The following is a 27,624-nucleotide window of genomic DNA, read 5'->3' as shown; positions in this document are numbered from 1 at the left end:
GTTTTTCACTGAGCCCTGAGAGTTTCTTATCACACACCAGGACAGAACTGAGAGGTCCTTTTTTGGAGCCACTCTGCTGCATTCTCTGATTCTCAGCTGTGTTCCATCCCCTACACATCCTGGGCTAGATCAAGGGCAACAAATTTCCTGACTGGAGCCAGTCAGTAACTCTCTTATCAAGTGAACATGTAGAGGTGCACAGGTCCACACAAACAGCATATGCATATCTGAAACTGAAATCTTGTGAAGAAATTCTTGTTCTTTCTGAAGAAAACGTACTCTGATATTCAATTCACCTTCTTGTTTTATTAAAAGCTTAACGGTTTTCACCACTCTCTGAAGTATTTCTGTGAACACTTTCGAAACCATTAACATAGAAAATAAATTTCCGGTAAAGAGTCAAGATGGCTGACGTAGTTAGACTGATATGACTGAGGGTCCTAAAAGTTAGAGACAGTAGCAGTCTGAAGTGAGCCCGAGAGGAAAAGAACCGCGGCGAACACCGTGGGATATCCCCCAGTGCCACCAGGACTGAGAAAGGCGGCATACAGCAGCTAAACAGACGCGAAAGCCTGGGATCAGCAATCTGAGAAGGACCAGGAGGGAGCCCTGGGCTGCGGAGACTCCAGCGAAATTTGGCGAGCTAAATTTGAAATTCAGGGAGTGAACCTCAGTGAGTCGGTGAGTCGCTAACACAGGGAAGTGCCCGCGCTTAGCAGGAGGTTCGGGGCAGGCGGGGACAAAAGGCGGTTTAAGGTGCCTGAATTGAGCAATTCACGGCGTGATCTGGAGAGGGTGACTAAGCACAGAAACGAACAGCCTGGGCGATCCTGCGAACTGGAGCTCCCTGGGCGGCGCCAGTCCCAGGGCCACGAGAAGGGAGACCCTAAAGCTACCATAAATATGGCCTGTTTTATAGAGCCCACAAGATCGCAGCCTGAAGAAGTAGGGGTGGGGGAACCCAGGCGCCACAAAGAAGAAAAACAACAAAAAAATCTAGGTCAGCAAGAACTCAGGTTTCCCTCTAGGTGGCAGCAGAGGTCAAGGGCTTGAAGGCAGCAATTTGTTCTATCACATAGACATGGGTGAGGTCACAGGAAAAGAACTGAGTCAGAGGAAGGAGCCAGTGCCACCCCAAAAGGTCACCAAAAGGCCTGGTCAATCGCAGAGATTCCAGATGAAGAAATTGATGACCTATCAGACCAGGAGTTCAGAAAAAATAATTTTAAAACTCTTCAGAGGCAATGAAAATAAATTTTCAGGGCGTGTATCCCCGGATTTAAGACATTGGGTAATGTAGTTACCATTTATGTCAAAGTGCTAGCTCTGGCTTCTGACTCCAGCTTTTTGCCTCTGAAGACCCTGGAAACAGCAACGGCAACTCAAGTAATTGACGTCCTGCCACCCACATGGGAGATCTGGATTGAGTTCCTGGAGCTGGGTTCATGCAGAGCCATTTGATAGAGTGAACCAGGAGATGGGAGTTCACATTCTTGCTCTCTACCTGTGAATAAATATATTTCAAAAAGAAAAAAAAAACACCATTCTTTGGTTTGAAAGGGAAATGATTTTGAATCCTGGTGTATTACTCATTTGAGTCAAGTTGCTTAAGAAATCTTCAAATTCTCTTGTATAGTTATAACAGAATTCAGCTAAGGTGATTTTATTTCCAGTAAATGGAGATAAAGTAGTGAGAATGTCTAGTGTCTGACAGTAATGGTCACTTGTGAAGAAAGGCATGAACAGAATTTTAACTAATAAGCTGTTTTTTTTTTTTTTTCCTTCACAGAAAGTACAAATAGTAAAATTGATTTCAGAAGCTAATCACAATGAATGGATATTATATGGATTTGGATGTAAATTCACTATAAAAGATAAGTTACTGTGCTTCGCACAGTAATATAAATATTGGTTGAACATTAGAATAAGTTAAAACTTTATTTTTCACTTAGATATTATCATGAACTGATAGTATTTAAGGATAAATATATATGATGAGTGGGACTTACAGATAGATGAAAGGGCTTTGTTTTGAGTTGATCATTATTGTAGCTTGTTCAGGAATATAGAAGTAACACTTTTGTTTTTCTCGTTTTATTAAAATTCTACATATGCTACTCAGTTCCAACAGAAATTGGTTAAAATGTTTATTTAAAAATAAAAACAAAGTGAAAATCCAAACCACAAATGGAGGCAGGAAAGAACGGTTAGTAGCAAGCTGCATGTAAACTATAAAATCCCATCATTTAGTAATTCTCAAAGCAGCCAGATGTGCTGTCACCAACCTGAGGGGCCAACAGACAACAGCTGAAGTCATGATGCTGAGGCCTCCTAGCAAAGCTTAGCCAGAGGCCCTTTAGGACTATGATCAGCCTCCTCTCCTGTGTTTGACAGAGGAGTTCTTTGTGGTCAGTACAAGTTGCTGAATGTACATGTAATACAAGGAACACTTATTCAGAGTCTGTGTAAATTTTAACTCTTTGGCCTTTTATAATTATAAGGCTTGAATCTCGCTAAAGCAGTAAGACCAGCTCTTTGAGTTGAAGTGTTAGCTGGCACTGCCTGAGCTTTTATCACCAGAGTATGATCCAGAAGGGCATATCTTGTGTTTTGAACTTCTTTCATAAAGCTACTGTCTTCTGTGACACACTCTACACCTGTAGTGTCCAGGAGTTCATCCACACCACAGGTCTGTTAGTGTTGTGGAGTGTGAGAGAGATCACAGTGATCCCAAGTGTAGGATGTTAGGAGTCTTCATTTCCAAGGCTTGGGGGTCGGTAGCTCTTACTACACTCCAGGAGTCACTGTAACGAGCCACTAAATTCAGGGGTTTTTAAACTGTTTTGCTCTGATAAGATTGAGAACAATGCAGTACAAAGTTTCAGGCTGACAGGGAGTTACCAGAGCCCAAAGTTACAGTTAACTAACCTGCAGGAGGCAGGAGGGGCCGGGTGAACGGAAACCTCCCGAGTAAGTTTTGTGCTGTCACTTGTTCTGAATGGTGCAGAAGGAGGAGTAGAGTGCACTTGTCGCTCCTTCACTTAATTTGAATCGCAGGAGTGGATGCAGAAAGGGTGGGGTGTGGAAAGCTTCCACGCCCTGTGTGCTGTCAAGCAGGTATGAGCCATCAATGGCTGTACCCCATAACACTAGAATATACCTGCTTTACTGTTTCTACACAATCATAAGCTAACTGGTCAATACCATGTACTCATATGATAATACAGCTCTTGGAAAATAGGGGCCCTGCATAGGAAGTTAGTATAGAGTAAGTAGCTCATGCTGTTAAAGAAAATGTTACCACTCTCACCTGTGACCCCTGGCATGGTCCTGGTCATGGAAGCTGGCCATCTGGAATAGCCTTTCCTCTTCAGCCCTATTCCTTGTCCCATCTACTGGCTCATGGGAGTTTGGGGTTCTGTGGTCAGTTTCTAGAACTGGATCCGTAGCGATGGAGTCCATAGGAATGGAGGCAGTCATTTACAGGTGAAAAGTCATTTGTATCATCCCGACACACAGGAGTAGGGATGGTTTTGCACAAGTGCTTTTTCAAGCATGTGGTTTGAGTGCTATGCATGAGGTGAGATCTGGAGTCTCAGAATTTACCTTCTACACCTGCATGTAGGATTTCCTGTCAGTTCAGAACCCCTTAAGGACTCCCTGTAGGCTTGTCTAGATCTTGGGTGCTCCAGACCAGGAATAATTTGCCCAGCTCTAGCAATATTCCTGGTGGCTTTTTACACTTCACTTTTTGTGTCTAGTGGTATCGTCATTTCAAAAGTCCCAAGTGAACCAGAGGAAGCTCACCTGTGTCTCACCTGAGTCACACACACACACACACACTCAAATGCACACATTTCAGGGGTCTTTTGTCTCGCAGGCCCCAAGAGCACCGATGGGGGAGATGGCAGCATTCTTCTGCATCAGAAACACTGGAGACAAACTGGTGGTGAAGGGTGTCCGTATATTTGAGGAAGTCACAAGCTTGTATAGGAGAAGGCTGGTCCTGGCAATACTTCCTGCCAACGACATTGTGACTGGCTAACACGGATGTCTGTCTCTCTGGACCTTCCAATGAAGGAAAAGTTCAGGAAACACAGGAAGTACAGGAAGGCTGTGTGTCCCAGCACAAACTTGTTACCCACTGAAAAGCAGGATGAATGTAACATTTGACTTCCTAGAGTTGTTTACAAGGAAGTCTTAGCACAGCTTGTTAAAGGGCACAGAAGAGAGACTGGAGTGCAGCCCAGCACTCTTGATTCATGCCCAGTGAACAGGCCATGTTGGGACCTCAGTTAGTTAAGGACACGGTGTGCCATATGCCTATGGCCTCCCAAATGAGCTAGGCAGGCGGAGATCCAGGGGGAGATGTCCTCCCTCCTTACACTGAGTTGCATGAATATATTTGGGGCTTGTACCGCCACATGCAATGCAGTTAATACCTAGGGGCCACTGAAGCCATGCTTGGCATGCATTTCCAAGGATGCTATGCCTTTGGGGACTGAAACTAACTTCCATGCTTGTTTGGGTCTTAGAGCTGAAAAACCTGCACTGTTTGAATTAGCTGAAGCTGATTCTGGGAGAGAGGGTTTAGGAACTTGGTTACGGAACGTGAGGACAAAGCTAGCCTACAGAAGTCTTGCCCATAGGCCTGGAGTCGGGAGCTAAGTATTTATAAATATGTCTATTTTGCAGCTGTAGTCATGCTAGCGTAGAGACCTGTAGTGGTCATCCATGGAGTGATGCTTGTCTAATGTGACACTTCTCTGTCTTCCCACAATCTTTTCATATGTGATGATTAAATAATAAAACTCCTCTTGCCAATATAACAATAATTTTTTGTGTGTGACTAGGTCTAACACAATGTCAGCTTTTCAAACCTAATTAAGAGTGAAATGTGAAAAAAATATAGATGATGAAATCAGCTGGACCGTCACCACCATTTCCCTTACATTAACATCTGCGGTATAAGAAATAAAAAAAAAAGAAGTTTGTGTTTTCTTGTCTGAGAGCTGGCATGTTGGTTCAACAGTCTAATCCTCTACTGGAAGTGTTGGCATCCCAAATAGGCGCCAATTTGTGTCCCAACTACTATACTTCCAATTCACTTTCTGCTATGGCCTGGAAAACAGCAAAGGATGGCCCAGGTGCTTGGGACCCTGTACCAACATGGAGACTCAAAAGAAGCTCCTGGCTTCTGGCTTCAGATTGGCTCAACTCCAGCTGTTGTGGCCATTTGGGGAGTGAATTAGCAAATAGAAGATCTTTCTCTCTACCAATCTGCCTTTCCAATAAATATAAAAAAATCTTGAAATAAGAAAGAAGTTGATGTGTGACAGTCTTGGATTAACATAGGAAAACAGCTGCCTGTGAGTTTTGACACCTCTCTACATAATGTCTAATGATATTTTCTTTCTTTCTTAAGTCATTTTCAATTTGACAAAGTGTTCTCTTGTGAATTTTTACAAAGTTGTAGCGTTTGTGCAGACTTTGTGTTCTAGGAGGAGAAAACAGTGAGGAACCGGGCAGACCGGCCTGCGCTCTTGGAGGACTGTGCTGTGATGGTCCCTACAGGGTGGCTGCCCTGGCTCATCCTCCCTTTGCTTTGAATGCTCTGTGGGTGTACAGACAGGAATCTCTATCAATTCTCCCAGTGTCACTTGGACCTTGGTCTACAGTGCACAATTTCTTTCTTTCTTTTTTTTTTTTTTTAAGATTTATTTTATTTTTACCGGAAAGGCAGATATACAGAGAGGAGAGACAGAGAGGAAGAGCTTCCATCCGATGATTCACTCCCCAAGTGATCACAACGGCCAATGCTATGCCAATCCGAAGCCAGGAGCCTCTTCTGGGTCTCCCACGCGGGTGCAGGGTCCCAAAGCTTTGGGCCGTCCTCGACTGCTTTCCCGGGCCACAAGCAGGGAGCTGGAAGGGAAGTGGGGCTGCTGGGATTAGAACCGGTGCCCATATGGGATCCCGGGCGTGCAAGGCGAGGACCTTAACCACTTGCGCCACCACACCGGGCCCAGTACACAATTTCTTAATCAAGATCATTTACACTGAGTGTGTGTGTGTGTGCATGAAAGAGTTCATTGTCCCTGGGTTGTCACTGTGCTAGAGTGTAGGAGAGAGGAGCAGTGTCCTACTCTATCTGCAATCTGGTCCCTTTGTGTGCATCTCATCGGGAATCTCCCTGCAGTGGGAGACAGAGCAAGGGCATGCAGTGCACCCTGACAGAATACCCTTCCACCCAGTGTGTTCCATATCAACAACCTGAGCAGATGTTTTGGAGTGCAAACCTGAACGTGAGCATGGCATTTCTTCACATCTTTCAGGCAATCCACTTTGCTTGCACAACACTACCTGACACAGTCTTTGCCTCCAGATCTCAACCTCTGAACATGATGGGGTGCTTTTCCTATTCATTCAGCCTGGCCCATCCTTCCCACCTGACCACATTCAATTCTTTACTTTGTTGCAGGTTCCTAGGACTCCCCATGGGGTCTCCATGTGCCTTTTCTAGAGCCTCAGAAACTCATGATGACACCTGCAAGCAACTGGGTCTCTTTCACAGTCCAAGGAGGCCTGAGGGAAAGGTTGGAGCCACTATGTCCTTAGCAGTTTATTACAAGTAGATAACAACACACAGCACAAGTCCATCAGGCCCTGGTGTGAGGGTCTGGGTTTTGAACTCCTCAGACAACCCTTATGACCTGTCTGAGATCTATGGTCAGTTATATATTTGTGATGTAACATATGATGATTTCATATATGAGTGACTCTACTGATAGTCTCCAGTTGCTAGATACAAAACTTCCTTGATTGCTTTGCTAATGATCCAACTGCAAAGAAACAGCCATGAGACATTTGGGGAAATTAGAGAGCTGAACAGTTGAAGAAATAAGGATTTATGAAACAGTGCCATGGTAGCGGAATCATGTGACTGTGTTCATAAAAGTTCCGAGTTTTGAGGGACAAGTGCTATTCTCTCTAGATTGTTTCTGTTTTGTGCATAAATATTTTCATTTTTGTCATAAAAACTTTCCCCCTCAGAGGTAAGGATTCAGAGTAGAGATATAAGTGCACTACACAGTGAGTGTAGAAAATATTCAAAACAGGGAATGTGGGTCCAGTGCAATGTCTGTTGTGTTAAATCCTCATCTTGCACATGATGGGATCCCATATGGGCACTGAGTTTTCTTCTGGCTTCTCCACTTCTCATCCAGTTCCCCATTTGTGGCCAGAGAATGCAGTCATGGTGGCTCAGTCTTGGGACAATGCACCCACATAGGAGACCTGGAAGAAGCACCTGGCTCCTGGTTTTGGATCAGCTCAGCTTTGGCCATTGTGGCCACTCAAAGAGTAAACCAGCAGACAGAGATCTTTCCCTCTGTCTTTCCTCTCTAAATCTGCCTTTCCAGTGGAAAAAAAATGAAAACAACAATACACAACAATGAGTTAATGCAAATTTTTTCAGTTGTGAAGAGACGAGGAGATAGGTATCAATGAGCAGATCAGCATGTTATGTTTGAAGAGAAAGTGGAAAGAGGCTGTAAGAGCACCCTGTGCCTGTGTAGGTCTTCACTTCTCTGAACTGTGGGCACGCCCCTCATTCAGGGCCCACCTGGATAGTGTGGGATGATTACACCTCATGTTTATTAGAGTCGTTACACTCGCAACGACACTTTCCCCAAACAATGCCATTGTCACAGCACCCAGGGATTTGGAAAAGCTCCTATGTATTTGGGAGACAGGAAGACCAATAAAAACAAATCCATTTTATAGTAGTAATAAAAAGAAATCATGGCCAATTTCTCAATTAGAGTCACAAATATTTTGAATTCTGTTTGATAAATCACCCTAAATTTGCATTTTTGGAATTTTTTCTTCTCTTGAAACACATTTTAATACATATTTGAATAGAATGGTTCTGTTCCCAGGAGATGAAAGTGCACAGAGGACACAAATATGAAACATGCAATGGTAAGATGATGTAAGGTGAGCAAAGAGACCATAGTAGTTAAAGATTATTGTTCCTCAGAGCAAACAGCACATGCAAAGGTCTACAGGCAAAGGAGGTTAAGTTGAGGATAAAGCAGAGAGGGAAGATTACGCCAATAAACTTACTGACTTTAGCAGATAAGCCATCAAACACACAAGCTAATATGAGTGTAGGAAATATCCAAATTACTTGACATGAACTCACACCAGTTCTCTGTAGGAAATTTCCATTTGCCAGAGTATCCTATTGTAGTTCTGCCTCTCCAGAAGCAGAGCATTCCAGAAGGCTGCCAGCTTGTTGTTCACAGGCAGAGCTCACAGTGCAGACTATTCCGCTGTCTCAATCTTTCATGCAGTTGGTGGTGACACCAAAATGAGTTTATTCACAAGACCGGTCCTAGTGGACTGTAGAGCAATAAAGTCTATTCAAAATGGTTTTCTTAAACTTCTATTGCTGACCTTGAGAAGTAACTCATCAATCTGGTGTTTCCACAAAATATTGACTCACTGCTTCCTTTTTATTACTATGGGTAACCCCGTGATCCCTGAAACTATGGGCGTGGTTTTTCCCTTATTGGACTCTACCCTTATTAGTGGGAAGGAGTTATTCAAATGAATAAATAGCTGATTGACACATCAGACTTGACTGGGCTGTGGAACTTGGAGGGCGACAGGCATTAGCAGTGTAAGTACTGATCTCATAAATCTCTCCATGTTGTGTTCTGCTCTTTAAAGTGTGCTCTTACAAGTAAAAGTTTGTTTGTGCACACTTCATACCTTCTTACTGTGCTTAGATAATAATTCTAGGGTCAGTATCTCTTGAATACACCTTTATAAAAATGTAGTATGAAGAATTAGGAAAGCTAGGGTGTGAGATTATGATGGCCAAAGGAAAATTGGCAGCATGAAGAGAAAGCTCTTAGATTTTCTGACACCTGAGTAAATGGTTGAAGGCATGCTTCTAAGTCATCTGGGTCTCTTCCTTCACTTATTTGCAGAAACACCTGTGTGTTCTTCCCTTGCTTTCCTTTCTTTTCTCTTTTTCTCTATTTCCCTCCCACTGTCTTCCACACACACACATATTCTTATGCCTGTCTCCTTTCCCAACATTTGTGTTAAATCTCATTCTCTCCAATATAGTACAGAATTGTTATCAATTATAACAGTACCTAGTCAGGTATGTGTGAGTCCACACTGACCGTTTCCTTTCTGGTTCTAAGCTTTCTTGTTGTTCTCTGACTATCTATTCTCTTTTGTTTGGAAGGGGGAGCCTCTGGAGCGATCCTGATGGTCACTGCAAGAGAGGGTGGGGATCCAAAGTTGGAACTAAGTAAGGACCAGAGAAGGCTCCTCTCCCTAGTCCTGAAGGAAGCTTACTGTTCCTCTGTTTCTGTGGACTGCTCAGGGCTCCTGGATGTTGTTCCGATGTCCTTGGATCCTGCTTGGAAGGATTTGGGCTTCTTCCATCCCATGTGGTAGATCCAAATAGGTGTGGATGACCTCAGAGTTCTCAGCCTCCGAAGACACTCCAATTCCCCGTGGTCTCCTTGGCAGTTGGGATGTAGTCCTTGGTGAGGATCTGGGAGTCTCCAGGGTTGGGATACAAGCCTCCTCCTGTCTACCTGCTCCACTCTGGGGTCCCCCCCGCCCGGCTCTGTGCATATGACCTCCTGTTAAGAGGTTGTCAGGATTACCTTTGATCCCCCCGTATGTCTTTGTAGTTTCACTATTGTCTAATGCTGATTGGAGTCTTGTGTGTAAGTTACCTATTATGTTCCTGGTATGTTATACTTCACATCTTCCTCACACATTCTAAGGAGATGGAAGATTTCTCTGCTCTCCCGCCTCATTTCCGAGTAGCATAGGGTCTTAAAGAAGCCACTGAACTTATCTGGACAATAAGATGCTGGACTTTATGCTAGGTATATGCTTGCAATGAAGGAATCTCAACTGAACTTGAACTGTGGTTATGCAGCAAGGTGGAGGAATCCACTATGGGGGGAGGGTTGTGGGAGGGGTGGGGGGAATCCCAGTGCCTATAAAACTGTATCACATAATACAATGTTAATAACAATTAAAACAAACAAATAAAACTTAAAAAAACGTATATTAGGTTTTATAATTCTTTGATGTAGATCATATACAGTCTGACTCACGTTGATTTTTGGTTCATTGGTTACATCACAATATCTTATTGCATGAGATACAGGCTGTTGGGATTGAAATAATATTACAGTCTACAGGTGTTGTGTTTCGGATTGACATCATTTCATCTTAAATTAAGGCAAATATATGGTATCTAACCTTTGGGCTTGGCTCATTTCCCTTAGCATAATGGTTTCCAGCATTTTTTTTAATAGCTGAGTAGTATTCCATGGAATAAATAAACTATAGCTTTCCTATCTAGTCTTCTTTTGATGGGTATTTCGGTTGCTTGCAAGTTTTTGCAATTATTGATTATGCTGCTATGATCATAGGGGTGTAGGACACAAAGATTAGTTACTCCTCACTCAGTTATTGAAGGTTTCCCTGCACACCCCTCCTAAAACTGTTCTTCACCTCAACTGTTGACATATGCCTTGTTAGTGTTATAAGCCAGTTTAGACTATCCAAAAATCTGCCAAGTTCTGCAAAATTATGCTTCAACACAATAAAGTGCTAAATACTAAAATGAAAATAGACATGAGACAGCTGAATAGTACCCTTTAGCCATTTTAAGGTGTATAGCAGCCGGTTCTGTGTAAACAAAAATTGAGATGTCAATGAAGTAGTCACAGGATGTGGTTATGAACTTGTGTATTTTAACATATTGGTTACTCAATACCGTGTCAAATAATTCCATAATGTTGTAAATTGTTGTTGATGTTATGTTGTAGCTTTTCATTGATTGGGATATATTCTGCCAGCTGTGCCTTCAGACCAGAGATGGTCTCCCCAAGAAACTGTTGAATGTATCTGGAAAAAAAGAACCTGGACTCTGCTTGGTATATGCTTGCAATGAAAGAATATTGACTGAATTTGAACTGTAATACTGCAACAAGGTGGAGCAATCCACCGTGGAGGAGGGCACGGGAAGGAGTTGGGGGAACCCCAGAGCCTATGAAACTGTGTAACATAATGTAATGTAATTAATGAAAATTAATAAAGAAATCTGCACATAAATATTTTAACAGTGCCGTCTCAAACAAGTTTGAAACATTCAAAATTCAGACTTATTGCTTAAGGAATAAGTTAGTCTGAATATGCGGATCTGATTCTAATCTATCCTTTGTCACTAACCAGTTAGGTTACAAATCCTGTTCTTTATCTGAGGAAAGCTAAAGAATGGCCAAGGCAGGTGTCTTACCCTTGGCACTGCTGCTCTTCGGGACCAGTTGATGCATTGAGTATGATTATATCTTGTCCCTTATAGGATATACAGACGTATCACTCTCATTCCCTTCCACATGTCACCAGACTATTATTCACTCACACAGAGTGACAACCAAAAATGTCTCAACACATTGCTTAATTTCCCCTTCAGCCAGGGACTCAAGTCTCCCTTGATTGAGATTCCCTAAAGTATAGGATTTCTCAGGGAAGACACTTAGAAGTCTTGGTGAGAGAAGTAGACCATCACCTGCATTTTAAAAAGCATAGCATGTCATCAAGCAAGAAACACAGCATTATTGGAATTGGAGATTATCAGCCATGTCTTGGAATAAATGTAGATATTTGTGGGATAATTCAGCGTGTGACAGCCTTTGAGCAAATGTTACTTCCATTTCTTCTGTTTTAAAGTCAATGAAGAAACATGCATCTTGCTGTATTATTAACTGAAATATCAACAGCAGATATTGAGCCTGTAGAAAGTATAGGATTAGCATCCTTTTGGTGGAAAGGTTGTAGATTTTGACATTGCCATTTGCAGATATGTGAGAGTATTTATCATCTCTCGTGCTCATTCTCATTAGTTGATTAATGCAGATAGTAGTTCTTGGAAAAATGTTGAAGTCTAAGATGCAATACTTCAAAAGAAGCAAGTTTGGAGGTGGGATCATCCTGGAAATTTCAATAAATCTTAATTCTTAGCTTCTTTCTGTTTCCACTAGCTCTTGTGCACTCCATTTAACTGCTCAAGAATAGTCACATTTTAGCTAACAGGGACATGAGACTGGTTTGGTCCACTTGAGGACTGCTACTGTTGGGCTAAGGAAATGTCATAAGCAAGGCAGAACCTTCTTCTAAACTGTTCATGCTATCGAAGCAGTCATCACAAGTTCAGTCTCTTTCCTCAGTTGCATTGATTTTTTTTTTTTTATGTTTAGAGAAAGCAGGAACTCTCACCATGGCAGGGAAGCCCATCCTCCACTATTCCAATGACCGGGGCAATATGGAATCGATCCGGTGGCTCTTGGCTGCAGCTGGAGTGGAGGTAGGTTCTAGTGAACTTGTCTTCAAAATGGATCTTAACTTCTGTTGCCAACATTGCTCAGATAAGCTAGGGAGACATGCTACAGTTATGAGCAGGAGACATTAACAGAAGAGAAAGATGCATGTGGGATTTATGGGGAACTCTTGGTATTACTTCACAGTTTTGTCAACTTTAAATGATTCTGAAATAAATAGTTGAAAAGAAAGAAATGACCAGTTCTGAAGAAAGAGATGAACAGATTTCACCTAATTCATGTTTATCCTTTCTTCTCATCAGAATTTGAAATGGCCAGTTATAATGTGTGGAGCATAGCTGGATTTGGAGAAATTGTAAAACCAACTTAAGGCATTTATATAAGCAGTAACACAAGTGTTGACTTAATATGGATAACATTAAAAGTACTAATGTCTTAGATATGATTATTTGTTGTGGATATTTGAAATATGTCTTTTGCTTTAGGGAAACCCTTAAATCATTATAGAAAGAAATAGGTGACATCTGGGATACTGTTCAAATCACTGCAAGGAGGGGAAAGTGGGTGAACAAAGAAATAAAAGGATGTTGGAATAATTATTAAGGTGAGGGGTTCAAGGAGCAGTTTACAATTTCTTATTGATCTAGTACATGTGATACATTTACATAATTAGAGGATTTAATTATAATATTGAGAAATGAAAGCACTTAAAGTTCAGCCTGAGAAGCAGGAAGGGGTGGATAGCTTCAAACTGCCTGGCAACAGTGGCTTACCTTCATTCAGCAATGATTTCTGCTGAGCACCTAGGAAATGCCAAGTTTTGGGATACACAGTGAACAAGACAGACATGATCCCTGCTCTTAAGTGTTATAAATGGGTGAGTTGAAAGAAGTGCAGGAGCTTTTGAGAGAGCACTTCAGAGTGTTAAAGAGTGTTAGCAGGCCTTTCTTCCCAGCATGTGCCCCCAGCAGGGGTCTATGTGATTCTTCTGAGTGCTGCCCTCTAGAGATGGCACTGAGAAAAAACCTGTCCCTGCACACCAAAGGGACACAGCTGCTGGAGTTGTTCCTGGGCAGCCAATCATGGATGAAATAGATTTCTGTCAAAATCCTAAGGAAAACTTAGATTGTTGAGTTTGTCCTACACCACTATGCATGGTACTTTACTAATTGTAGTACAGGCCTTAGTAATTTAATCCTCATGGAGATCTTTAGCATCAGCATGATAACTAGACTCATTTTAGAAATTGGGATATTGACACACAAAGAGATTTAGTAATGTGTCCATGGTTAGGCGATATGAAACTTGTGCAACCATCTCAGATATCAAAATGGTTCCATTTAACTCTGTGTGGGAACTTGTCCAAACAGCACTCACAAAGGTTAACTTTGCTGAAACTTGAGTGGGTGACTCCATCATTGAATTCAAAATCTGTATATCCTGCTATGCTCCATATTTGCCAAAGGAGTTCTGATTGCAAGACTTCCCGCTGGGCAACCACATAGATCCATTTCACTCATGGCTGAGCTCCTGGAGAGTGGGATGATGTAAATTGTAGGAGAAGGCCCCTGGCAGCAGAATGGTAGCTGGCTACTGCTTTGGCATATCCCCTGCTGGGGACTTGGTAGGCTCTGTTCTCATCTCAGGGAAAGGCACTGGCTCTCTTGAGCTACTACAACTCTGGGTTATGGTCGTAGCACACTTCTGCTGCATCACTCTGCTGTTCCTGAGCTACTGATACAACTCTGTATCTAGAAAAACGTCACAGCCCTTTCCTCCATGGACACCTCATAGATCTAGGGTCACCCACAAATTACCTTGGGGTCAGGGTGCAGGTGAAATGCAGGTTCAAGAATCACCAGGTGTCAGATTGAGAAAGCTTGCCCTCTTAATGTTAAATAACAAGAATCATCAGGTTTAAAAGCCTGTAATTCATAGAATGAACTAATTAATGTTTGTATACTGTTTCTACTTCCAGTTTGAAGAGGAATACATAGAAACTCGAGAAGATCTGGAAAAGTTAATGAATGGTGAGTTCAAGCATCTAAATGCTTCTAAACACAGTGTCCAGACAACAAACATTGCCAATGTATGGGTGGCATCTGGTAATGAGAGAAAGGTTAGGATTAGGTAAAGCATACGTGTACTATCCATGAGCAGAGCAGAAAATTTTGTAAAAGCTACACAGGACTAAACGTTTCTAAAGTAATTTCTGGAACAACGCTGTACATTGGGAATGCTCTGTTCTTGTTTTCTGTATTTGACACCACGCTGCCCTCCAATCCCATTATGTACAGGGACATGCATGAGAGGAAATGAGAGGAGATATCTTCAGCAGTTATCTTTACTTCCTTTCCATTTTCTGTTGAGCCCAGCAAAAAGTGTGGGCTGCTTAATGAGATAGCACTGAGGTAGTTGGAAGTGCAGGTAAGTGTGTGAGGAGGTAGAGAGAGAACAATGATCAGCTGCCATGGGGTCAAGGACACAGTCCCACCTTGCACACAGTGTCCACAGGTGTAGGTTGAAAAACACACCGAGGGCATGACAGAGTTGGCGTTGATGTCACAAACATCACACAATTTGAGAAAGGTGTTCTTCTAAATGATGCTCAGCTGGTGGCCGTACTGAACCCTCTGCCAATTTCCACCTAAATTATCCATGAAGATAAGTGAAAAATCCCCAGAACTAGAATGTACTCAGTGGAAATGAAAGAATCAATAAAGGGCTAAAAAAGCAGAAGGGAAAATTGAGAATGATATCTCAATTAAAATACTATTTGTTGAAAACTTTAAGAAATTTAAGTTTTATTAGTTTCAACATGCTTTCTTCTTCATCAAAGAGTGTACCTATAGACATTTTGCTCTGTTTTCTTCCTTGCAAAGATGGAGTGCTGATGTTCCAGCAAGTGCCCCTGGTTGAGATTGATGGGATGAAGCTGGTGCAGACCCGAGCCATTCTCAACTACATTGCCAACAAGCACAACCTCTATGGGAAAGACATAAAGGAGAGAGCCCTGTACGGTATAATTTGTGTTCATACATCAGCAGATAGTACAGGGATGATGAGGTCCTTCTTGGAGTGACCAGGGCCAATTCAGAGGGAGCAGAAGCAGCAGCAGTGGGGATGTGAACATGCACTGGGGTCCAGTGCAGCAGAGTCTCAGGGAAGCACAGGAAGGGAACATTTGGGATGGATTTAGGTGAATGTGATCATGGCAAAGGATGCGGTTTGTGGACACAGTCCAGCAGCAGCAGTTCCCAAAGCCTGATGACAAATGAAGTCAGAGGATGGAGGAATCATGGTTCTAGGAGTTCAAGCTTTCATGGCGTGCATTCCACGCCATGGCTTGCAACAAGACAGAAAATGTCAAGCTCAAGGCCTGGAAAGGTGGGATCCCAACAGCTGATTTCTCAGGTTCCAGAAATGATAAGGATGCTTATTTGAACTGATCAGTTTGGAAAAGGGTCGTTACTGACTCAATACTACCAATAGTGGCAGGTCCCCTCCTTGTCTTGATGGTACTGCATGATTGAACATAAAATATCATCCAGAGCTCTGGGCAGCTATTGGAAAGGTAAAGTGTAAAGTAACCAATCGCCCAGTGATTCTGCTGCTAGCTATGTATCCGAGTGAAACAAAAATGTATCGTCATAATTAGTTGCCATGAAATAAACTGAATGTCAATCAGCAGATGAATAAACCAAGTGTGCTATAGTCATAAAATAGAATAGGATTTGGCAATGAAAAGGGATGCTACACTGATGCAAGCTACAACATGAGAAGCCTTGTAAAGATTGTGTTCCATAAAAGAAGATGGACAACAAAGGATGCATATTGCATGATTTCTTTTGTATGAAATGTTTATAATATGCAAATCCGCAGAGAAAGAAATTAGGTTTGTGATGTTCTGGGGACAGAGGAAAGGATGATGGGCCAGTGGTTGCCAAAGAATGCAGGGTTCTCTTCTTAAAAAAAAAATGGTAGTGAAAGTGTTTTGGAATTATATACTTTGGGAATCTGTGAATGTGTGAAATATTGGGTATAGTACTTTAGAGGAATTACAACTGTGGTATGTGGTCATTTAACAATCTCATGTTAAAATATGTTATAGAAAAATCAGTGTGAAGAAAAGAAACAAGGCTTGCTGTCACACGCATTGGCTTTTATGGAATTGCACTATGTAATGGGGCGTTTTAAGTGGAAATGTAAGACATGTAGACCGACTAGAGGTGGGCAGCAGCCTGTCAAACGGCTTCTGGGAAGTAGTTTGGAGAACTTATCACATTGGGCACCACAAATGAACCTGTGAATTATGGTGGATAGAAGATGAGGAGGAACAGGTGTGAAACAGCCATACCAGCGATGTCTCTGCGATGATGCAGGCAGCAGAGCTCCAGTCACATGCACAATGCTGGTGATTGTGCACAGGACACAATATGAGAAAGATCCAATTCTATTGGTAGCATCAGTGGCCACAGGCAGGGATCGTGTGGCCTTCTCTCAATACAATGACCCTGAACAATGCTTGTTTTAACTGTATTTGGTCACGAGTCTAAGAAAAATATGAGATATATTGCTACCCTGTAGGCTGTTTAAGGACATACATGTTAACAGTTCATAGCATGCTGGCTTCCAAACAATGCCTCCACAGGATGTCTTTACTACATAGTTTGTTACGGTTTTCAACTAGGAAATCATAAAAGACTGGAGGCAACTGACTGCTTGTTTTGTCTCTTAGGATTGACATGTATGATGAAGGCATAGCAGACCTGAACCAACTGATTATTCGTTACCCATACTCTGATCCAGGAGTAAAAGAAGCAACAATTGCTCAGATCAAAGATAAAGCAAGAAATCGTTACTTTCCTGCCTTTGAAAAGGTAAATGGAAGTTCTTGGTCTTTTGGGGCACTCAGAGTTGAAAGGCTACATCTGTGCTGAGAGGATGCCTTAGGAGCTTGGGTTCCAGAAGGAAAATAACAAACTGGCGGGCTTTGACATTTACTTCTCACTGTTGGGAAGCATGAACACACAATGCACAAGACTTAGGCAGCACATGAAAGGGTCATTTCAAAGTTACACTTCAAATTTGGCTAACTTTGAGCTTTGTTGTCTTTTTGTGGTCAGGTTAGGGGAACTCTGGTATCTCTTTTATAATAATATTAATAGTATCTGTATATTTTCTTCCCAAGAACTTAATCGCGTCTTGAGATTCTCACTTAGGAGGAGAATACCAGTGAGTGTTTGGATGTCAACATTCAAAATCTCAGAATACACAATCTTGTGCTACACCAGATGGTCTGAACTCCCTGGGGCATTGACAGCTACTTCCAAAGGAACTTCCCTTAATAGTCCTTTAGCACCTTAACATTTCGGCCATTGGGTCTAATAGAATATAAGAAAAATTGTACCATGTATAACAGAGGTGATATTTTAAAGAAGATTTAAATTTATTGGTATCCAATCTAGAATTCTCTCTTTGGCAAGAGTTCACAGTCCTAAATACATTTGGACCTTACAAGCATACTAAGAGGTTTACAGAATATGCAGACACCACTGAAGGAGAGGAAGGTAAGTGGCCCATCAGTAGAATGTTGTAATGATTCAGGGATGGATGAGACTTTCTTTTTTTTTTTTTTTTTAAAGATTTATTTATTTCTATAAGAAAAGCAGATTTATAGAGAGAATGGAGACAGAGAGAGAGAAAGAGGTGGAGAGAGGGAGAGAGAGTTAAATTTTTCATTTACTTGTTCGCTTCCCAAGTGGCCACAATGGTTCAAGCTGGGTTGGTCCAAAGCCAGGAGCCAGGAGTCTCTTCTGGGCTCCCCACATGCATGCAGGGGCACAAGGCTTTGAGCTATCCTCTGTTGTTTTCCCAGAGTAGTAGTAGAGAGCTGGATTGGAAGTGGAGCAGCCAGAATGTGTGCAAGTTCTCAAACAGGATGCTGGCACCACCAGTGGAGGCTTAGCCTGGTATGCTATGATGTCAGCCCTGGATGACAGAGATGTTTGCATAAGGATGGAAAGGAAAAGATAGTTAAGAGAAGCCTACCAAAAATTATGGATAAAATATGAGAATACGGCACTCATATGTTAGGGGAAAGCAGTGGAGACCAAAAAAAAAAAAAACCTATTCCATAATATGTAGCACTAATTCAACATTTTTCCTTGATATCAAAAAGGAGAACATTTCAAGAACTAAACTACTTGCAAATATGCTAAGTGAAATGCGCAGGTCCCAAAATAATATTAAAAGCTATTAGAAAGATGTAGACTGTTAAAAATAATCCAAAGACTAAAAGGCAACACCCATTTTGTAAATCCTTGAATCATTGTTTTATTCATCACATAAGGACTAACATTGTTTACTTTACCTATGCAAGGAATGAAGAATTGAAAGGAATCCAGTCTTTAAGTGCTCTGTCCTGACCCCACCTGTGCTGACGGCTTAGGACATATTGGGCTGATAACAAGCTCTCTAGTCCTTGGTGCAAGCACATAAGCACTGATGTCAGAGTCCTGTGAGCATCAATGAGCAAAGTATATTATAACATAGGGTTTGACACTGCACTTGCACTTCTCCTAGTGATGTGGTTTGTATAGTCTAAAAGGGCATTTCCAGAAATGTTCAATGGGGTTTTTCTTTAGGGGGATGCACAATGTATACTTCTTCTCTTTCTTCTCCACGATTACTAAATTGTTGAAATATTTTCATGTGCATCTCATGTTACCCTAAAACTTTTTGGAAAATTTTAATGTTATAAAATGTGAAAGCAATTCAGAGAACACAAGGATACCCACTACCTAGATGGGAAAAGTAACATTTTTCCTTTCAGCTATTTCTCTATCAAAAAATGTGTTATTTTTGTGCATTTTGAAGTATGTTGCAGACCTGACTCAGGGTAGTTCCTGAACTGTAATTTAGGAGACAAAGATGACTTCAAGTTCATCCATATGTGTCCCACATCCCTGAAATGGAGTGAAGGTAGCAGATAAGAGGGGATCTGTAGTTAGAAATTGTCTCCTCACAGGAAAGAGAACTGTGATTGGGGGAAGGGACATCCCAGGGTGGATTGGAGAGAGTGTAGGGTAGAGATGGGTTTTGAAATGTCAGGGCTGCAGCCATCAGAGCATGGAGAGATGGGAAAACGGGGCAGCAGGGGCTAAGTCCTTGGCATAGGGGGAAGGTGCAAGTGAAGGTGTGTGGTGTGCACACCTCAGTGAAATGGGAGTGAGAATGAAAGGATGTCCTGGGCTTTCACTGAGGAGTGAGCAGTGCCCACTCGTCTTCCTCATGAGCCAGGGCCCTGGAGAAAGGTCTGGTTCCCCATGTGTGTACGGGGGAACAGCAGAAGTGGGACTATGGGGCTGGAGAAGCTCAGGGAGGAGCAGAGTTGAGCCCCACTAGCCTGTGACCAGGATTTCATTTTGGTGATTGACCAGGTGTTGAAGAGCCATGGACAAGACTACCTGGTTGGCAACCAGCTGAGCAAGGCTGACGTTCGCCTGGTTGAGCTTCTGTATCATGTGGAGGAGGTGGACCCCACCATCATCACCAGCTTCCCTCTGCTGCAGGTGACCTGCCTCACTGGCCTTGGAGGGCAGGGCCCGTGTTTCTCATATAACATCTAGTCTCTGGAATTGTGATGTTCTGAACCCTATTCTTAATCTTTGTACATATAAACATTTGTTCAAGCAGATACACACTCACATATACACATACACTTGAACATGAGCTTCTAGACTCTGGCTCTGAGTCATGAAAAGGACCTTGCTTTGCAAGTAAATGTAGATGTATATTTTTCCAAGATGCATATTTGTTATTTTGCATTTTAAGAAAGCGTCCCATGGCCCAGCATGTCTTTCCCCAATACGTTTTCCAGTGTGGTATCCTGTCCTGATTCCTCTGTAATTCCCTTCATTCCAGATGCGTATTTGTCCATCTAAGCAGGTGCCTTCCTTATGATTTGCCTCCCTCAGCACTGACTCCAACAATCAGATGTTGTATTCCTCTCTCTCTCCTACTTTCTCTTCCCACAATCTCTGCCTCAGTGCTCAGTGTTGAAATCAGTGTAAGTGGCTTCAGGCTAACTTAGTATTTTCTGTCTTCCATTCCAACAGTTTTCACTTACCTTCATTTTCTCCTTTGTAGAAATTTCTGTGTTTGAATATATGATACACACATCTTCCTCATTGTATTGCTTAAGAACTATGAATGTGCAATTTTAAAAAAGCATGAGGAAGACAGTGTTGACATAAATTGAATTACTCCTTAAACATGGCATGTGGCATGAGAGAATGTTCTTGAACTGTAGGTTTCTCCCCTCATTGCATGCTCACTGGGGTTCATTTCCCAGCCTCCATGCTGGTGCTGATGGAGGGGACTCAGTGTTTTTGTGGAGGAGGGCTAGGTCTTCCTGGGCTGTGCTATTGATGGCCTGGGTGCTTTTTGTTCCTCCCTGAGGCTGTGATCTGTGCCTTGCAGGCTTTCAAGACCAGAATCAGCAGCCTCCCCACTGTGAAGAAGTTCTTGCAGCCTGGCAGCCAGAGGAAGCCACCTGTGGATGAGGAATGTGTGAAAAAAGTATTCCGGATTTTCCATTAAATAAAGGGCACATGAAGCAGTTGTAAATCACTTTTCTGAAGTTTCTCAGCATGAAGCAATTTCCCTAAATGTTAATCCTAGCCATTTTGCAACCAATAAACCTTTTTTCTTTTTCCAAATTATTTAATGAAACCAGGAAAATACTCTGAGCATACTGAGTAAGATGTGTCTGTGTGAGCTGGTGGTATGGGTCCTAGCTGGTGTGCTCCAGTGTTCCATCACAATGGATAATGACACTGTGCTCAAGTCCATGTCCTCCTGAAGGATGTAGGGGTACAGGCTTGGGTTTTGAATACTCACCACAACCCCAAACTCTACATAACAGCATAGTCCTTCACCCATTCCTTCACAGGGTATTGAATCACGTACCTGGGTGCTTGTATGGCCCTTGTCTAGAGGAAGATGCAAATAATCAGATTGCCATGAAACAAACACCCACAAGACAACAGAGAAATTGGCATGGCTGAATGTTACATGACCTTAAGGAGTTAAAAACATCAGTGTGTTTGGAGGATTGCATGATTATGTTAATAGAGTTCTTACTATTTAAATGATGTGTTATTTTCATTCTTTAAGACAAAGTGCTAATCTATTGCTCATTTGCTTGAGTGTAATTCCATGATTGAAGAAGAACTGGGAGTGCATATGAGTTTCCTGGGGTTTCTATCACAAATTGCTACGAGCGGTAGAGTGATAGCAGAACTGTTATCTGTGAGGGCTAGAAAGCCAAGGGGAAAGACTAAGAAGGCCCTCACTGATGTGGTGCTCCAGCAGAGGGTCCTTTCCTTCCTCTGCCTGCTTCTGGGGGACACCGCATTTTGGGTTTCTATATTGCTAGGTCCCTTCTCCACCTATAAGTTCACCTTTATAGGAGCCAGGGATTTGGACATGGACTTTTGCTTTAGGGGGACTCACCACAGCTCAATGTAATTTGGATGATGAAAGGTTGCTGGCAATTGTTGAGTCACAATCATGAATACATAATGGTTTGTTAGACTCTTTTCTCTACTTTAGTATTTGTTGGTAATCTCCCGTGTGAACCTAACTTATCTATTGGGCTGTAACCATGGTCAGATTTCATTCTTATTCTTGGGGACTGGATGAAGGCTCTGTCCCCAGGATCAGAGGGATACTGACATGAACCAGACAGTTTCAAAATAAAGTGAGGAAAGCATAGTAAAGACAGTAGTGGCAGAAGCATATTGTTCCAATCACAACCAAGAGCAAATGTAAAAGTACCCGGGCTCGGGAAGGTACTTTGAGTGAGGTAGAGAAGGAAGATTAGGCCAGTAGGCTTGCTAGCTTTCACAGGTGAAATAGCACTTACTGATAAAGAATAAGATTTTAAAAATATTTTATTCACTTATTTGAAAGAATTACAGGGAAAGAGGTGAGACTTGCTATGCTTTATCCACTGTTTTACTCCCCATGTGGCTGCAATGGCCAGGGTAGGGATAAGCTGAAGACAGGATGCAGGAGCTTGATCTGGGTCTCCTGTATGTGCACAGGGGCCCAAGCATGTGGACCATCACATGCTCTTCTCCCAGGCCATTACCAGGAAGCTGGATCAGAAGTGGAGCATCTGGGATCCAAACTGGGGCTTGTATGGGATGCTGGCATTGCAGGTGGCAACACTCCCTACTATGCCACAGTGCTGGCCACACAATAATTTCCTACTTCTAGCATGTTCCATACAATGTTTCATCTGCAGTTCCCCTTACCAGGGTATCTTACATTGCGTTATCACTCCAATAAAGTTTTCTAGAGAGCCAGCAGCTTGCTGTTGTCAGGCTCAACTCATGTGTGGGTACTTCACCTGCCTCCATCCTCTTTGGGCTTATGAATACTTGCCTAAGTTTCCTTCTAAATCAGTCCCCACTGAGAGTAAAATCTAGCTAATATTTGCTTTCTTAAAGTTTTTCGTGTTGACCTTGAAATGTAACATGTAGACAAGTTTTTCTGGTTATCATTTTCTTTGCAATCTAATGTGGACAGCCGTGTTCCTTGAAAGCCATGGGAGTGGCATTTCCGTAGTTGGACTCTACCCCTTTTGTTGGGCAGAAGTTATTTATTAACACAGAACTGCTAAACAGGTCAGGGCCTTCTACTGATTCTTGGGGTCAAGAAGGAGATAGCAAGGTAAGTGCTGATCTTGCAAATCTTTCTACATTACCTCACACTCTTTGATGTAGATCACTAGGAAAATACTTCAAATTGTGTCTAAAATGACAGAGTTTGTTTTAGATCAGTTGAGACTATGTCCAGAGCAAGAGGAAAGAATCCATAATTCTGGAGTTGCTTTCTCTATAAGAATAGTCAAGGTATAATCGCTTCATGTTGCGAACCCATAATGCTCCGGAGTTTGTGCACATTAAAATCAAGATTGATTCTTTATTTTCAAATATCTGTTCTTTTTTGTGGGAAAGGCAGATTTACAGAGAGATGGAGAGACAGAGAGAAAGACCTGCCATCTGCTGATTCACTCCCTAAGTGGCTGTAATGGCTGGAGCTGAGCTGTTCCAAATCCAGGAGTCTGGAGTTTCTTCCAGGTTTCCCCCAAGGATAGAGAGTCCCAAGGCTTTGGGCCATCTTCTATGGCTTTCCCAGGACACAGGCATGGAGCAGAATGTAGTGTGAAGCAACTGGGATGTGAAGCAGTGAGCAAATGGGATCCTGGCACTTGCAAGGTGAGGATTTCAGCCACGAAACAATTGTTCTGAACCCAAGATTTATTCTAACAGAGCTAAAATAATCTGAATGTCAGAACTAGATCTTAACTCCATTTTTGCCACTAATTTGTTAGATGACAGGTCCTGTTCTCTCTCTGAGGATGAATCCAGTCATGGGTAACCTAGAGAATGGTTAAGGCATGTCTCTCATCCTCAGCACTGCTTCCTTTCAGGGAAGAGTGACACTTTGCAGTGAGTGGGTTTCTGTCCGTTGCAGGAAGTCAACAAGCTTCCTAGCTTTTATCCAGTGGAAGCTTTGGTACCACCCATCCTCATTCCCAAGTTTTTAACAAGCAAAAGTATCCCAAGACATTGCTTAATGTCCTGTGAGGTGAATGAGCAGACTCTTCTCTCATTGAGAAGCAGTGTATTCCAGGGCAACACCAGCCTACAAGTCAGAAATCCTGTTGGAAAAACTGGGTAGCTACTGGTGCGTGAAACTAATTTTTAAAAGACTCTATAGAAAGGACAAATATCATATGTTCTCTCTGATATAAGGCAACCTGCATGCAAAAAAAAAAAATAGAAAAGAAAAACCACAAGTATACACATCTGTTTATCTAGAGGAATTGTGTAAGGGAGACTAGCATACCAAGAAGTCAAGATACATTGTAATGTGCATCTCTTCCAGAATAACAGATGTATTCCCACTGAAACTGTTAAATATATCTTGACAATAGGATGCTGGACAATTTCTCATTGTCTATACCTACAGTGTCATGGAAACACAGGTTTTTAGGGAGAAGCAATGAGAATATGAGAGTTTCTGTCAGTGGAATGTAGAGTCACCAAGTCTTTCTTCTCATTTTCTGTTGACTCAGCAAGGCTTTGTGGTAACTTTTGTCCAAGTGTTGGGCCTGGCCTTGAGGGCAGTTTAGCAGGTGACAAAGGAGTTCATCAACAGTCATGGAAAGAGAAGGAAAGGGAGAAGGCCAGCTGGAAAGTAGCAACTGTTGTGACATAGATTATAATGTGGGAGATAAGTAGATGTATTGCCCTACCCATAATCTTTATAGCGGCTTTTCTTTGTAATCAGTAGTGATTGAGGTATTGCTGGAGATTTGTAACAGTGACTTCTTTATTGCCAGGTGCCCAGGTAACCACCACACACAAACCTTGCAGTTGGAAGGAGGAGAAAGTTATTATCAGGAAGGGTTATATGATAAAGATTATTGAAGGTCAGACTTCATGTCCACCATAGCATGATACTTGGGCAGTCGGTAACAGAGCTGAATGAGAGTATTGGAATCACTTGGCTTGGGGAACTAGAGTCCCGCATACTTAGACACAGTCTGCACAGCTGTGAGCCTCACAATCCCTTTTGTTCTACTGTTTGTCTACTTGGATTTCTTTGCCAAGAAGTACAGTGTACAGAATCTGCAGTTACACAACAGGTGATTGCATATGCTTCTAAGAGAACAGTTATTGTCTAAAAACTAGACTATGACATTTCACATTTTTATAAAAGATATATTTACTTATTTGAAAGGCACAGTTACCCACGTGCATGTGCGCATGTACAAATGCACACACATACACACCCCCCCCACACTCACATGCAGATTGGCCTTTTGTCTAATTGTTGATTCCACAGTGAACAGTCCTGCATTTGGTAGGCCTGGGTAAGTCAGAACCCTGGATGGCAGGGGTCCACATACTAGGACTGTCTTCAACTGCCTTTCCAGGATGTTAGCAAGGAGCTGGGCCAGACCCAAAGCAGGGCTCATGTGGGATCCTTGTGATTGTAGGCAGTTGTTCAGTTCACCATGCCACAACTCTGGCCCAAGCCCTTCCTGCGTTAGTGTTTGAATGTTGAAAGGTTTTGATGTCTAAATTTGAGGTTGGTTACATGTACTTTTTCAGAACCATACCCATTGAGTAAAAGAAGTCTATATCTGTTCCAGCCTCATCGACAACAAATCTTCTTGGGAATAATCTTGATGTTTTATGGCAGTGTCGGTTTCAGGCAGAGGATGGTCCTTTCTAAGTCCTGGCACTGGGATTCCTGTTTTTCACTGAGCCCTGAGAGTTTCTTACCACACACCAGGACAGAACTGAGAGGTCCTTTTTTGGAGCCACTCTGCTGCATTCTCTGATTCTCAGCTGTGTTCCATCCCCTACACATCCTGGGCTAGATCAAGGGCAACAAATTTCCTGACTGGAGCGTCAGCAACTCTCTTATCAAGTGAACATGTAGAGGTGCACAGGTCCACACAAACAGCATATGCATATCTGGAACTGAAATCTTGTGAAGAAATTATTTTTTTAAAAAAGATTTGTTTACTCTTTTGCAAAGTTAGTTATACAGAGGGGAAGAGAGTCAGAGAGACAGATTTACTCTCCACGTGACCAGTATGGTGCCGTGGCCTAGCGGCTAATGTCCTCCCTTGAACCGACTGGGAACCCATATGGGTTCTGGTTCTAATCCTGGCAGCTCCACTTCCCATTCAGCTCCCTGCTTGTGGCCTGGGAAAGCGTTGAGGATGGCCCAATTCTTGCGGATGCTGCACATGTTTTGGAGATCCAGAGGAAGTCCCTTGCTCCTGGCTTCATATCGGCATAGCATAGACCGTTGCGCTCACTTTGGGAGTGAGTCATCGGACTGAAGATCTTCCTCTCTATCTTTCCTTCTCTCTGTATATCTGAGTTTGTGATAAAAATAAATCTTTAAAAAATATGAAATTTCATCATTCAGTAATTGTTAGGCTCATCAACCAGTTAGTATCAGGTTCCTTGCTAAGTCCTCAAGCTCATGATGAATGCGACAATCTTTGTGCCTCTTATGAATATTTTGCATCTGCTGTGAATGGATTTTTTTCTCTTGTCCAGACCTCAGTACAGTGGATCAGGGATAAATTTGGAGTCTTTGGGCCGGAGCAGTTCAGCACAGGGGGATGGATGCAAGGGCGATAGCCACAGCCCAATGATTCTTCTTCCTCAGCTTTAAGGAGGAGAGAGGTGGAAGGACTGATTGGACTCCTTGCTAGAGCTGGTGGGTTCTCTGTAATCCAACCCATCACCATCAGCCTCATAAGGAATATGTTTGTCAGTCTCTTGTGGCAGCCACTTAGCATCTCTTATCTTTTTTTCTCAGTTGGATGCTGTCGCAATGGTAGGCAGGCACATATCACATCTTGTCTCTACAACCTGATTCTCTGTCGTCATGTATATTCACAATAAATGGTTTCAAGGGTAAATTGTAAACCCACAAGATATTGACAATATCTAAATCCAGGAAATCTTGGACTATTTCCTTAGACTTGTGTTTCCATACATTCTGCCTATTAATTAAATTATATCTTTATGTAAAAATTGAATTTCACATTTATGTTAAATATTGGAAGCTACACAGAATCTCTGAGGAGCCTGCCACAGCTTTCTACTATCTACCACTTGGACCAAAATGATTTGCTTCAGGGCAAGGTTTAAATATCTGGGTATAGATTAAAAATAAAATATGTTTTCAGAGAAGCAACATGGCAGAATAGGGTAAGGACACATTTAAATGGACAGAGAAACATTAACCAGTATGAAGCAGACAGCACATTCCAGGAAATAGGTGAGGACAGAACAACAGCAGAGGAGTACCTGGAGACTGACAGACACAGGAAATTAGCAATAACAGCAGTGTGGTGTTACAGTTACTGATTCCCAGCAGCATTCACTGAACGGTTATCCGAACTCCACCGGCAGCCAGAATTTCACCAGCAACCAAGTGGGAAAGAACTTTCAGTGGGAGCCCAGGAGGTAAACCCAGACAAAGAACTGTCCATCCTGCTGGTTTGTAAAATTTGAGTAAGAGCAAAGACAGAACAGCAGATCTCAGATGGGCATTGCGAGAACAGGGTGGATTTCACAGCCCAGTCAGCCCCCTAGAGCTGAATTGGGCGCCACTTTGCTTA

General features: G+C 42.4%; 1 protein-coding gene across 3 annotated transcripts; it reads left to right on the top strand.

Moving 5' to 3' along the window:
- The first annotated feature begins 378 nt into the window (after window positions 1-378).
- On the top strand, window positions 379-21,115 carry LOC121158673 (glutathione S-transferase alpha-3-like). 3 transcript variants are annotated; one of them, XM_040983547.1, is made up of 7 exons: window positions 379-673; window positions 12,309-12,415; window positions 14,368-14,419; window positions 15,272-15,404; window positions 17,128-17,269; window positions 19,832-19,963; window positions 20,874-21,115. In XM_040983547.1, the coding sequence occupies exons 2-7, from the start codon at window positions 12,329-12,331 to the stop codon at window positions 20,991-20,993; spliced, it is 666 nt and encodes a 221-aa protein (XP_040839481.1). In that variant the 5' UTR covers window positions 379-673; window positions 12,309-12,328; the 3' UTR covers window positions 20,994-21,115. The 3 variants fall into 3 exon arrangements, with proteins under 3 accessions (XP_040839481.1, XP_040839480.1, XP_040839482.1); XM_040983546.1 differs by having other exon boundaries at window positions 379-681; XM_040983548.1 differs by lacking the exon at window positions 20,874-21,115 and adding an exon at window positions 20,316-20,828 and having other exon boundaries at window positions 379-681.
- Window positions 21,116-27,624: the final 6,509 nt, after the last annotated feature.

Source organism: Ochotona curzoniae, unplaced genomic scaffold (assembly GCF_017591425.1).
Source record: "Ochotona curzoniae isolate NIBS_2020 unplaced genomic scaffold, NIBS_Ocur_1.0 contig_3819, whole genome shotgun sequence".
In the NCBI taxonomy this organism is placed as follows: Eukaryota; Metazoa; Chordata; class Mammalia; order Lagomorpha; family Ochotonidae; genus Ochotona; species Ochotona curzoniae.
This window is presented reverse-complemented; position numbering and strand designations above follow the sequence as displayed.